Genomic DNA, 12,313 nt, shown 5'->3' with positions numbered 1-12,313 from the left:
TTTTGCAAACACTTTAGGAATTTTAGAGACTCAACAGTAGACTGTCTCATAAGTTCTGATTTTAAAGCACTTTGTCCATTAGAAACAAAGGAAGGAAGGAAATACAGAAAGAAGGAAAGGAAGGAGAGGAATAGGAAGAAAGAAGGAAGGATAGATAAACTAAGGAGTAAGGAAGGGAAGGAAGGAATGAAGAAGCATAGGAAGGAAGAAAGAAGGAAGGAAATGTACTTATGGAACCATGTGTTCTAATGTTTTATAATCTTTTTTTTTTTAAGTTCCAAAACACATTTCCCTGAAAACATGTTGTTTGAATTTAAGAAATAGAAGTCTTTGTTACTTTTGGAAAATAGTTTTGTAAAGTTAAAAATGTTTTCCAAATTTAAGTCTGGACACCTCATTTTATTTTAACAATGGAAGTTAAGAAGCTATTCCAAGAGTAAATTATAATTCTAGTTCTCAGATGAAATCAATGTACAAAGATCTTTAAAGCCGGACATGGGATCTTCAAAAATCCAGGCTAACCTACTGAAGAGAAGGCCCCTGTGACAAGTCCTTGGAGTCATAGGAAGGAAAGGCTACCCAGGAATAACTGAAGTATTCCAGTCATTGGCACCAAGGTCCAGACATGTGTAAGAGGCTTTCTAGAACTTTCTTATTCAGCATAGTCAACAGGTCAGTATAATCACCCCTGACATCATTTGAAGCAATTATTGAAACTAGTTCACCCGAAGCCACATACAACTATATAAAAAATCCTGGTCATTGACTGAATTTCTTCATTGCTTAATTTTGTGTTATATGAAGGTAGCCATATTTGACAACCTTTACTATAGTCAAGAAATCTTAAGACTTTCCAGTTACTTTTTCTGCTCAAGGTTGTTGATGTTAGGTCTTGAAACTTAAGACACACATTAAAAATAAGACTTTAGTGCTTATTGAAGTAGATTTACAAATTACTGCAAATTACCTTTTTTATCCATATAATATATAGTAGTCTAATAATTGTTGCCATTTCAAATGGCAATTTCTCTAACAAACATTTCACAGTATGTGCATCATCTTGTATAGAAGGTTTTAATTACAGGCTGATGAACAATGGACTGTAGTTAAGTGAAAACAAATTGGAATCTAGTAGGAACTGATGAATTTGGCTAAAAGCTAGCTCTTTAACTTTATACATTAAAATCTCTGGATCCATATGCTTATCAGTTCATAGATTTTTTAACACTAGCATGCTCTTTATTACAAGCAGCTTTTATCCAAATCCTCATGTTCAAAGCAAGTATCTACATACTTAATGTTCCAATTACTTCAATCATTTGAGAGAGGAGGCCTCTAAAGTCATTCTCCCTTGTGGGAGCACTTACCATCTATTTCTGCCAGCTTTTTAAAATAAAAAAAAACACATCTTTGTCTTTAGTAAAGTGAAGAAATCAGTATCTTATTTGGATTGACAGTCTTTAAGACCATCTGTCATTAAAAATTTATATATATATATATATATTTAAATATGTACTTTTATTGTAAAGATACGGTACAGAGGGGTTACAGTTACATGAGCAAGGTAATGAGTCTATTTTCCACCAAGAATTGTTACACCTTCCTTCATATTTCCCCTACTATTCCTTTTCTCCCCACCTCCCCAACTCCTTCCCCCCACCAAAGTTGTGAAGTTCATTTTCAACATACTGTCTTATACATCTCATTGTTACAATGGGTCATCCTGTATCCTTATTTCTGCATTTTGTTATTTCCCTTCCCCTCCTCAAATTAGAAAAATGTATATACAAGATGCAGGAAAAAAAAAGATGAAGGCACCAGAATCAAACACAGTGACAACAGGGGTTGTACCATGGGGGAAGAACATACAAAAGAAACAAAAATATCACATAATACATTATAAGTACATTAAGAAGAACAGCAACAAAGATAAAACCTCTTATGTCCCTCTCTTGGGGTTCATTTCACTTTAGCATCAGGTTATATGGTCATATGTACATAGCTTTTGACCTCTTCTGCTTGTCCTAGACATATACTAGTTATTGCAGATAAATGAAAAACCGTGGGACCTATATGTTTCTTTGAGTCTGGCTTACTTCACTTAATATAATTTTTCCAAGTCTTTCCATTTTTTAACAAATGGGCAGTGTCATTCTTTCTGGTGGAGGCATAGAACTCCAATATATATAAATAGATCACATTTTCTTGATGCATTCATCTACTGAGGAGCATCTGGGTTGGTTCCATAGCTATGGTGAATAATGCTGCGATAAACATAGTTGTGCTGGTAGCTTTAGTATGACCTTCTTTGTGATTGCTTGGGTTTTTAAAATATTTTTTAAATTGGATAAATAGAATTGTATTTTTAGTGCACAACAGTGGTTTTTAAATCTGCATATACATGCAGCATGGCTCCATTGGACTAATTAACATACATTACTATGCACAATTTTTTTGTGGTAAGAATACTTAAAATCTACTCTCAGCAGTTTTTGTTAAGGATACAATACATTGTTAACTCATTACCACGTTGTACGGTATATTGAATTTATTTCTCCTATCTGTGTTGTTTTTCCACCAACATCTGTCCAACTCCTATTCCCCAGCCTCTAATGACCACCATTTTAATCTCTACATCTCTAAACTCAGCTATTTTCAGTTCTGTGCCTTGTTTGTTACACTTCATGTAATGTCCTCTGGGTTTATCCACGTTAACACAAGTGATAGGATTTAGTTGTCTTTTTTGTTTTTGTTTTTGTTTTTGTTTTTTTTTAAGGGCTGAATAATATCTTGTCGTGCCTACGTTTTTATTCCTATTTGATCAGGTAATACAAATTGTCAGATTTCAATTACTTTTTAATTTGTTATGACTTGTACTGTAGCCCAGTGTATATAATCTATCTTCGGGAATTTACACATACACTTGGAAAAAAATACGCATTACACTGTTCACAGTGAATGTTTGGAGTTTTCTTTTAAGATATTAGTCATTTAAGGTGTGTTGACAGTGTTCAAGTTTTCTATGAGTGGGAACAATTAGTGAGCTTAACTCCCTCTTAGCAAGCAGTAGAAATTGAAAATTTAACAAAAGATGCGGTCACTGGTGGCACACATCTGTAATCACATCTATAATCTTAGCTAATTAGGAGGCTGAGATCTGGTAGATTTCAGTTCTAAGCCAGTCCTGGTAGAAAAGTCCACAAGACTTTGTCTCCAATCAAAAAACTAGGCTGGAAGTGTGTCTCAAGTGGCAGAGTGACAGCTGAACAATCTAGTCAAGCAAATGTGAGGCCCTGAGTTCAAGCCCTGGTACCAGCAAAAGAAATAATAGTAACAAAATAATAAAAGTTTATTATAAAACTTTATTATAAAAGTTTAAAAAGATTCCCATAGATATTGTGGAACATAATTCTTCTTCCTAAATTTATCTTTACGTAAATGAATTTATTTTGTTTAAAAAGGAAAAGTTAAACTTATTTAGGGAACATACAAATTATCCTTATTTTTTTTTTTTTTTTGCAATCAGACTTTAACCATTTTATTTCCTTGATAATTGCAGATAGGTTCCAGTGATATTTTCTGATATATTCAGTTTTCAAACATATGCCATACCAACTGTCTCCTTTAAAGGATAATAGTTTTGGAGTCAAAGGACTACTCTGATTATAGATTGACAGACTAAGGCATAATGAAAGGTAGAAGCTATTTAACTTTCTGCACCAGGTATCAACTTTGAACATTTTTTTCTTTTGGCTGATGGTTCTCCTCCTCACTTCCTTCTAACCATTGTGAGTTAGTGAGTTGGAGATTCAAGCAGCGTTTCTTAGTCTTAAGAAAACAAAAATCTGGTCTAGGAAGGTGGCTCAGTGGTAGAGTGCTTGCCTCACATGCCTGAGGCCCTGGGTTCGATTCCTAAGCACCACATAAGCAGAAAAACCTGGAAGTGGTGCTGTGTGGCTCAAGTGGTAGAGCGCTAGCCTTGAGCTGAAGAGCTGAGGGACAGTGCCCAGACCCAGAGTTCAGGCCCCATGACAAAAAAAAAAAAAGAAAAGAAAAAGAAAAAAATCTAACCCACATTGCTTTTCCACAAATGCAAATATCCCATGCTTTTTGATACATTTAAATATGTGTAAGCAAATGAAACATCTTTGGCTTAAAGCTTTTACTTTTTAATCTCCCCTCAAAATGCTGATTCTTGTTCTTGTCTCTTGAATTTCCTGTACATTACCTCAGAGTGACACTCTGAGTGAAAAATATTTCTCTTGATTCATTTCCATCCTACCTGCCCATCTAGAGGTCCTTTGACTGTCTTCTTTCTCTCCGCCTTCTTTCTCTCCCTCTCCTTTCTACTCTACCCTACCTGGTCAAACTGTTGCTCATCTGTATGTTCAGAAATGAGGCAGTTTTAACTCCTTTTTCCTTGTAAACTCATGCCTTCTGGAAGGGAGTGGACTGCAAAGAAGCTAGTCAAGCCATTCAGGAGTACACAGATGAATCGCCTGTGTCCCAGCCCATCAAGACCAGTGACAGATCAGATCAGGTCAGACAAGGGTTAAAAGCCAATTCCTCTCTCCAGGGCAAGGTAGACATCGTCAAGAGATCATTAGTAATTTTAAAAAAAGACCTTAAAATATTAAGCAAACAAAACCATATCTAGCCCTCATGCCTGTTGCTAAACAGGTATATTTTCCAAGGTACTTACAATAGAAAACTGAACATGACATCATTTCAGTAGGTTTGAAATGTCACAACCAGTAAGTTGGGCAGCTTAGCTGTAATATGTTGCAGACTATTTTAAAATCTTGGTCCTGAAGTTTCAGTAGTTTTACGTAAAGTAAAAGGAAGGTCCTTAGGGATATAGAGGAAGTAAGGATGTAGTAAAAAATTCAGAGATGTAAGAGAATGGCAAGAATGAGAATGACTGTGTGCATGTTATAGTTTAAGCCTGAGTACATGTGTTAAATCTTGCTGCCTTCTTCATCGTCTAGGCTTCTTTTCCTATGTCAGAGTTGAGCAGTAAGCCACATAATTAACTATTGGTTTTGAGGATGAAGGCCTCTGATTGGTCTGACTCCCCATTTCTGCTTTAGTTCTCTGACTGCCCCTCTTCACCTTGTACTTCCATATTTGTCTCCTTAGAGTTATGAAGAGCAGTAGGCTATGTGACTTCTCTGTACTTTTGTATTTTCCTTCTATCTGGTGTATATGATTCTCTTTACTGGCCAATTCTATGAAACCTTCTCTTGTGATATCTTCCCTGATTACACTTTCAGGAGAATGAATCATCTTCTTATCAAACATTATACTAGCACTTAATAAGCAATGATGACATGGTTATTCTTGGTTTTGCATTTTTCTCTAATCCTCTATAATGTCTTTATAAGCAGGGATAATACCTTTATACTTTTAGTCACTTGTAGCTAACATAACTAGGAGGGTATAGGTTCTTAGACTATGCTAGTTGATCGGAATTGAATAATGCATATGTCACAAGAAGTTGCCAGAGTGTCCTTTACTTCGTAGACATGTCAAATTCCCAGCTATGTTTTGGTGATTATGCTATGTGAGTTATCTGCTCTGGAGGGAAAAAGAAATAGACAAGCCAAGCAATCATGCTCTTTTTCAGTCTAGATGTGGATATCCCAAAGGAACATGTAATGAACAGAAAAATGGATATGCAATTATTCACAAACTAGTTAGAAACATTAAGCCCCTATGCAATGTGATACTTTGAAAAATAATGCCCAGGGGAACAGCAGTTCTAGAGAAAACCAAATCCAAGTGTGGCTACCGTCCATCTTCATTTTGGAAACAGCCACAGCTGTGGTGGGCCACCAGACAATGGAATGCAGTTGTTTATTTAACATGGGGAATAGGAAAGGAAACTAGGTTTCCTGCCCCAGGGTGGTTGGGCATGGACTCCTATAACTCTTCTTCCCCCACTTTCTATCTCCAACCTTCTCATCATCTAGGAAATGCATTGCTGCTCAGGGCAAGGTCTGACATTTTTGATTCTGTTTGTACTCTTGGGAATATCATGGCAAAGGGCTTTAAAAAACTGAAGATGACACTATTGTACATCTCTAACTCTTGCCAAGTATGGACAAGTACCAAGTTAAGCCACAAAAAATTCTTTTGTTTTTGGGGGAAAAAAAAGAGATTCTTTCTATAAATGGTATTTTGCAATATATCAGAGAAACTATTGTGTTTCATTTGACAATAGTTCAACACAATTAAGCTTTCCTTTCCCAAAAATACAATAAAATCATATGCCTGCTGGAAATGACAGACCAGTCTTAACTGACAATATTTTGTCAAGACCATTTCCAATCCTAGTTTCTGCGCCTTGCCCTTGTGTTCTATACTTCTCTCCCACATCTTTTATCAAACTATCAAGGAGCATTCAGCAAACGCAGATATTTGATCTGTAACAGTTTAAGAGCTGCTAGCAACCACAGAGAAGTACTGTTATTTAGCCTGCAATAGAGCTAACCAGAAAAACTAATCTTATGATAGTCAAGGAGTGATCATCTTTGGAAGGAAGCCTGGGAAGGAAACAAGTAAGACTTCCGGGTGCAGCTCATGTTCTATGTCATTTATTTAATGCTAACTATATAGATGTGTTCAAATTGTGATAAATAATTGAGCTATATAGCCGTATGATTTATGTACTTTTCTATAGGTAATCATCATTAGTATCACTGTAATAAGTAATCATCACTGTGAAAATAAAGGGACCATAAACTGGTTCAAATCAATTTATATATTCAGCTAGCACAAAGAATACTAAGAGCAATAACTCCCATGTCTATGATATAAAAAACAAGCAAAAATATACCCAGTAGAAGTTTGTGGAATATACCTTTTGGTGAGTACTTACTTGTTTTATTTGGGAATAGGAGACCCAGAAGCTATTTCTCAGAAGTAAAGCCCCAGAGTTTCTGTCTGGCTCTCTTTGATACACTTGTTTTCCTTTTAATCATCTTCACATTGTTGCAGAACAACCCTTTGGGAAGACAGTAGATACAATCAACTTTCCTTCTAAAAAGCAGAGCCAAAGTACATACTTATTTAATGATCTGTTCAAGATAACAGAGGAAGGCAATGGTGGTACTGGAATCTGGACTTAGATTTGCGGGGCTTCATGTAGAATTTCCATTTAATGTAAGTCAGTATGTTATACCCACTTCAACAATCACTGGGTCTAACTTCCCTTTTTTTTTTTTTTTTTGTTCCTAACATCAAGCCAAGAAAATACTATGGTTATTGAGAAAGCTTCATTACTCCATAGACATTGATCAAAGCCTTCTTGGTTAACCATTTTTTTCCTGACTAATCTATCCTTCTACCCAGGAAATAAAACCCATCCCTCTCTTGTAGTTGCTTGCAAGCAGTAACACATGATATTTCTCAGTCTTGCTCAAATAGCATACAAAATGGGTAGGTCTGTAGAAGGACTTTTGGCTGAAAGATGATGGTGACTTTTTGGTGGTAATTATGAGGTGGCAGGGGGCGGGGAGAAAGAATACTGCTATTGTAAACTTGTTTACTTATTTATTTATTTTGCTATCTATATAAGATCCTAAAAGTAGGGCTACTCCCAAGGAGAAGTGACCAGGAGGCTGTAGGAAACCATCTGCTTTAGGTATAAACCATAGCAGATACTTTTTCCTTTAGAGAATTCACAAAACAATCATAAAAGCAGAGTAAAACTTGTTGGTCTGCTTCTCATGTGTCTGAAAAATCCTCAGAGACCTCTTTGTGACTAGGTCAGAGAGCCACCATGCTGATGAGGATAATGCCCTTTGCCACCATTACCTCTTTGCCACATTTTTTTGGGGGGAAGGGGAAAGAGTTCTTAGAAGATGGCAGATGAAAAGCTTCCTCCATGAGACTGTGTGAATGAGAGAGCAGAGGAGGTAGAGAACAGAGTTCAGACTGTCTTCCAAAGAAAGAAAGTAACAAAGACCCTTAAGATCATGAAAGGCATTCTGGGACAGCTGAAAAGCACAGAGAAACAGAAAAGCTATGTAGCGAAAAGCTTCAACTCCAGCTCCCCAAGGAGAGGGAAAGCCAAAGCCACAACCACACGTTAAGCAAGGCAAACCTGGTGACAACAGACTGGCACAGGATAGGATCGCAGGTCTTACAAGCTTGAAATCCAATGCAGGGATCTGGGTATGACAGTGACTCCTCCCGAGTTTCGTGCCAGCACTGGAAAAAGAAATATATTTAGTCACTCCCTGTGTCTTAGAGAGTGATGGCCAGGTACTATCTTGAGGGTCTGCTGTTTGAGACTGAGCTAGTCTGGGGACCTGAAGACAAGGAATAGTCACAAGCCAGAGAACCTAGGGATGCTTTGCCACAGTGTCAGTATAGGAGACAGACCCAAGAGAAGTCATGGAGATAGTCAGATGTGGGTCCACTGAGAAGAATAGGGAGTAGGGATCTCAGGCTGTGAAGGGCCTGGTCAACCCTCTGGTGCAGAGCAATTCACTTCGCCTATAATATCTGGAGTACTTGGGTATCTACTTGGATGTCTAAAATGGGCTATGGTTTCACGGAATAGGTATTTTTTTTAGTCTATCTAATCTTCTTCTATACCATTGATCCTTAGCTTTGGTCTCTTCAAGTCCTAGCTTTGACCAGGATTTTCTTTTCATTGTTTCTGCCAGACTTTCTCTAGATGGAACTGAGGGAGCTCTTTTTCTTCTATGGACAAAGGAGAATATAGTTTTTGAAATACATGGTATTTGATTCTAGTGTTTCAACTTTTGACAATATTAAAACCTTAAGTTGGTTGATGTGACTTGAATGAAACTTCAGTTTCTCATACTTTTTTTTTTAAAGAAGGATAAGAATTTTAGACTGTGCATCTTAAGGGTTTCTGTGATTTTATGGTTATGGGATGCATGTAGTTAGAAAATTGTTACTTAGAGTGAGGCAGATTAATGTGCATCATGTTACATGGTTACCGTTTTGGTGGTAACAGCTAAAATCTGTTGAACAAAAACAATACTATTTCTTTGAATTCAGTCCTCATATTGTTGTTTTTTCAACCTAGTTATTGGTCATACATGCTGTATTTTATTCTTTGATCCTGATAGTTCCACTTACTCTCTCAACTGTCAGGTAGTAGTACACAACCAATGAGAGTGTGTTTTCTATCTGTGACAGAATTTTCTGATATGAGAAAACATTGATAAACTGACAAGTTGAAGTGTAACCTCTTTGGACAAGTCCTTAAGTATAATAATTTTTTTTTAAAAAAAACAAGGCTGACTCATTTTAAAAATGTCAGGCTGTAATCGCATCCAATTTATTTTTTCAGAACGACACGGCAAACTAAGAAAATTCAGCCCAAACAAAGATTCTAGAAACAGTGCATCAACAGTCTCCTGAAGTCTACAGAATCACTTGGGATTCTTCATTGAGGCTGTTGAAATGAAAGGAGGTGAGGGCAATCATTGCTATGGATTGAAATATTGATGACAGTGATGAAATAAGCATCCTTTAGGCTTCTCTGGGTCCTTGGTGTTACTATTGCCCATAGGAGAGGTCCATAAATTCCTAAGAGATGATTTCTGAGAAAAATAAAGGGATTCTACTAGAGCTTCTTAAGAGTAAAAGACTTCAGGAGAGGCTTAGTAGGTAAAGAGAAACCTATGGGACAATTAGAGGTTGGATTATTCTTACCATACCCTTAATTAATTAGACCCAATATGTGGCAGAGGAACAGTTCACTTTTGGAGTTCTGGGAAACTCCTTCCTGGATGATGAACAGGATTTAATTCTGGCTGCCAAGTCATTGATGACCCTGACGGTTGGTTCCACTTAATTCATTGTGGTTCAAAAGACTACACCCAGTTCACTGGTTTCAGCTTCTTGCTCACATGTTGTTGTTCTGAGTTCTTCAAAACAGGCATCTGGCCTTGATAAGAGAGAGGTTGGTTGCCTTGGCTGTTGACGGCCTCCAGCCAGCTGTTGTTCTGGCTGTGTTATCTGATGGACTAGGACAGACTCAGTCTTTCTGAGAACCTTCACAGTATTTCTCTTCTCTTTCCCAAGTCCTACTTTCTACTTTCTCCTAGAAGTAGCCTGCTACTCACTGGGTCTATGATTGTGAGTGCTCTTTCAGAGAAAGTAGAGGAGTTGAAACACAAAGGAGTTAGAATATCTCCAACAGACAACCAAAGGCAGCTAAGAAAAACAATCCTAAAATTGTTTTAGGCCCCTTGGCATTCTTTTCTCCCTCTCTCAATCTCTCCCCACTCATTTGTCTCCCTTTCTTCCTTCTAGTATACACAAAGAAATGAAGATTCCAAGAAGTACTTAAAGGTAAGTGTGAAAACATTTTTCATTAGTTTTGAAAGATACAGGCATAGACTTTTCTGACTTAATTGATTCTAACATGAAATAAAAAGATCTCAAGAAACAGTTGAAGGTTAGTGTAAACATTTTTCTTACACTTGAAAAAAAATATAGGCGTAGACTTTTTTTTTGACATAATTGATTTTAAAATGAAATAAAGTGCAGATACACAGGCTATGTTTATATGGCAATCTCTCAAATAAGTGTCATTGATTCTATGTCTCAATACTGATAAAGCCACAAAGGGTGTTAGTGAGAGGAAACCTTATGATTTTCAAGTATTCACTTATTGAACAAATATTTATTAAACAAATAACTTTTCTCCAAAGGAGACTTATTTACAAGATAAAAAGTTGGGAGCACATTGTAAGAGAATGAACTACTCAGAAAAAGGAGAAATAGATACTGTGTAGAAAATAGGAAAACACACAAACATGAGAGGAAGCACCTGCTTTTCTATAAACATTTGATTTAATACAGTTCCCAGAAATGTTCCAATGAAATAACTGTTAATTCATATTCAATTAACATGACATTACAGTTTTAAAGGTCACACGAAAACATTGCTTTTCTTCTCTCTCCTGAGCTTTCTCCCTTCCCAGAATTCCCTAGTGGTAAAGCCAGCAGATTGAGTTATTTCTTTTCAAGCTTAAAGAAAGGTCACAAATAGCTTTCAACAGATTACAAACTGTTTGACACATGATTTCAGAAGCTTGGAAAATTCCGCGGATACAGGAATGTTTCAAACATTGATGAAAAGATTTCATTGTGTGCCAAATTTAACATTGCTAAAGCAGGTCCTCTTTGAATTAACGAGGGACAAACCATAATATAATCATCTGGATCAATTGTTGCTGTGGACGACTTTGAGAATTCTTTGATAGTTTGATGTTATTGCCTAATAGTACAAGACCTTTTGTTACCATAAGTCAAGCCTTCACTTTTATATGCAGTCCCAGGCAAGCTGTGATTTGAAGAACACAAAGGGACTAGATTTTCCAACATTGTTTTCATTAGTCTTACCTTCAACAGTCTTCTTCTATACTTGCGGCTTGTAAGAAAGACATAGTCATCACCAGGACTTTTCTTTAATCTAAAATTCAAATTTAGTAGTGTATTCTATCATTCTATTTGTTAAATCTGGCAACTCCTACTTTGGAGTTAATTGTGTGTGTGTATCTTTCTGGAGCGAGTGGTAAATATCTATTGTAGTGATATCTATTAAATACCTATTGTTAATATTATACTTACTATATGGGCATATGGAACATTCCCCCAAAGATTCATGTTTTGAAGTTCTGGCCACTAGCTAGTGCCGCTAATGGGAAAGTGAAAGAGGTAATATCTATTTGGAAGAGATGGGTCACTGAGGCTGTGCATTAGAAGAATATAGTTTGCCTCTGGCTCTTCTTTTCTTTTCTTTTTTTTTTTTTTTTTGGTCCGGTTGTGGGGCTTGAACTCCGGGCCTGAGCACTGTCCCTCAGCTCTTCAGTTCAAGGCTAGTGCCCTACCACTTGAGCCACAGTGCCACTTCCGGCTTTTTTCTTTTTGCTTATGTGGTGCTGAGGAATCGAACCCAGGGCCTCAGGCATGCAAGGCAAGCGCTCTACCACTGAGCCACCTTCCCAGCCCCTGGCTCTTCTTTTCTATGCTTCCTGGCAGCCAGGAAGTGAGCAGCTTCACCCCACCACCTGCTCCCTGCCATGATAATCTGCATCACCATAGCCTAGAAACAAGGGAGCCAAGTAACCATAAACCACATCATCTTGACAGTGAGCCCAAAGAAATCCTTCCCTCTTGAAGTTGATTTTTCTCAATGATAGTCATAGTGATAGAAAGCTTACATACAGGCAACAATGTTTGATAAGAAATATACTCGTTATCTTGCCCGTGTAATTGTAACTCCTCTGTATGGTATTCTCACAATAAAAAAAAAAAAAAG

The 12,313-nt window shown here is 37.0% G+C and overlaps 1 protein-coding gene across 2 annotated transcripts in view; it reads left to right on the top strand.

Annotated features, from left to right (window-relative positions):
- LOC138804124 (tRNA-uridine aminocarboxypropyltransferase 1-like) overlaps positions 1 to 12,313 on the top strand; it is a 132,071-nt gene that overhangs the window by 24,160 nt on the left and 95,598 nt on the right. For both annotated transcript variants that reach the window (XM_069988400.1, XM_069988399.1), the window contains exons 6-7: positions 9,332 to 9,454; positions 10,300 to 10,338. In XM_069988400.1, coding sequence (XP_069844501.1) covers positions 9,332 to 9,402 — 71 coding nt within the window. In that variant the 3' untranslated portion in view covers positions 9,403 to 9,454; positions 10,300 to 10,338. The remainder of the gene's footprint in view (positions 1 to 9,331; positions 9,455 to 10,299; positions 10,339 to 12,313) is intronic.

Source organism: Dipodomys merriami, unplaced genomic scaffold, assembly GCF_024711535.1.
Source record: "Dipodomys merriami isolate MVZ:Mamm:240054 unplaced genomic scaffold, mDipMer1.0.p SCAF_357, whole genome shotgun sequence".
Classification (NCBI taxonomy): domain Eukaryota; kingdom Metazoa; phylum Chordata; class Mammalia; order Rodentia; family Heteromyidae; genus Dipodomys; species Dipodomys merriami.
Note: the sequence above shows the minus strand (reverse complement) of the source record. Positions and strands in the feature narration are given on the sequence as shown.